The sequence below is a fragment of the Malurus melanocephalus genome, unplaced genomic scaffold (assembly GCF_030028575.1).
Source record: "Malurus melanocephalus ecotype Western Australia unplaced genomic scaffold, MMel_1.1 scaffold_1844, whole genome shotgun sequence".
Classification (NCBI taxonomy): domain Eukaryota; kingdom Metazoa; phylum Chordata; class Aves; order Passeriformes; family Maluridae; genus Malurus; species Malurus melanocephalus.
In genome coordinates, this window is record NW_026625076.1 from 1 (window position 1) to 1,362 (window position 1,362).

Genomic DNA, 1,362 nt, shown 5'->3' on the forward strand with positions numbered 1-1,362 from the left:
TAAATCCCTTTTTTTCCCATTTTTTCCCATTTTTCCCATTTTTTCCATTTTCCAGAGCCTGGCCCAGCTAGAGAACCTGTGCAAGCAGCTCTATGAGACCACGGACACGGCCACGCGGCTGCAGGCGGAGAAAGCCCTGGTGGAGTTCACCAACAGCCCCGACTGCCTCAACAAGTGCCAACTGCTCCTCGAGAGAGGCAGCGTGAGTACAGCCCAAAATTCCACCTGGGAATGGGAATTGCACCCTCTGGAGATGCAGGGAGTCCTGAAAAATCTATAGAATTCAAAAAAATCTCCAGGGAATCCCGAAAAATCAATTCCGAAAAATCTCCAGAATTCCAAAAAATGTCCAGGGAGTCCCGAAAAATCACTAGAATCCCAAAAAATGTCCAGGGAATCCCAAAAAATCTCCAGAATCCCAAAAAATGTCCAGGGAATCCCAAAAAATCTCCAGGAATTCCCAAAAAAATCTCCAGAGAATCCCGAAAAATCTATAGAATTCCAAAAAATCTCAAAATAATCCCGAAAAATCTCTAGAATCCCGAAAAATCTATAGAATTAAAAAAAAATCTCCAGGGAATCCCAAAAAATGTCCATAATCCCAAAAAATCTCCAGGGAATCCCAAAAAATCTCCAGGAAATTCCAAAAAATCTCCAGGGAATCCCTAAAAACCTCCAGAATTCCAAAAAATGTGCAGGGAATCCCAAAAAATTTCCAGAATTCCGAAAAATCTCCAGGGAATCCCAAAAAATCAATTCCAAAAAATCTCCAGGGAATCCTGAAAAATCCCCATAATCCCGAAAAATCTCCAGGGAATCCCAAAAAATCTCCAGGGAATTCCAAAAAATCAGGATTGACCCCTGCAGTGGTGCCTCCATGTCCCTTCTTGGGTTTCCACCTCTCCCTGCCCGCATTTTTCTGGGAAAAATCCCTTTTTTTGGGGGGAAAAATCATTTTTTTTGGTGAAAAATCCCTTTTTTTTGGAAGGAATCCCTTTTTTTGGGGAAAAATCCCTTTTTTTGGGGGGAAAAATCCCTTTTTTTTTGGGAAAAATCCCTTCTTTTTGGGGAAAATCCCTTTTTTTTGGTGAAAAATCCCTTTTTTGGGGGAAAAAATCCCCTTTTTTTTGTGAAAAAATATATTAATTAATATTTTTTTTTTTATTTTCCAGTCCTCCTACTCCCAGTTACTGGCAGCCACCTGCCTTACCAAACTGGTGTCACGCACAAACAACCCCCTGCCCCTGGAGCAGCGGATAGACATCCGTGAGTATGGAATTTTATCCCAAAAAATTTATGGGATTTTGATYCCAGGAGGTTCCCTACAAACTGTGGGATGGTTTATTATGGGATGGCTTCGTT

The 1,362-nt window shown here is 41.4% G+C and overlaps 1 protein-coding gene across 1 annotated transcript in view; it reads left to right on the plus strand.

Moving 5' to 3' along the window:
- Positions 1 to 55: 55 nt before the first annotated feature.
- Positions 56 to 1,362, plus strand: part of LOC130587395 (exportin-7) — a gene marked incomplete at both ends in the record, with an annotated part of 10,837 nt that continues 9,530 nt past the window's right edge. The window contains 2 exons of the mRNA XM_057388368.1: positions 56 to 202; positions 1,173 to 1,266. Of these exons, the coding sequence (XP_057244351.1) occupies positions 56 to 202; positions 1,173 to 1,266 (241 nt within the window). The remainder of the gene's footprint in view (positions 203 to 1,172; positions 1,267 to 1,362) is intronic.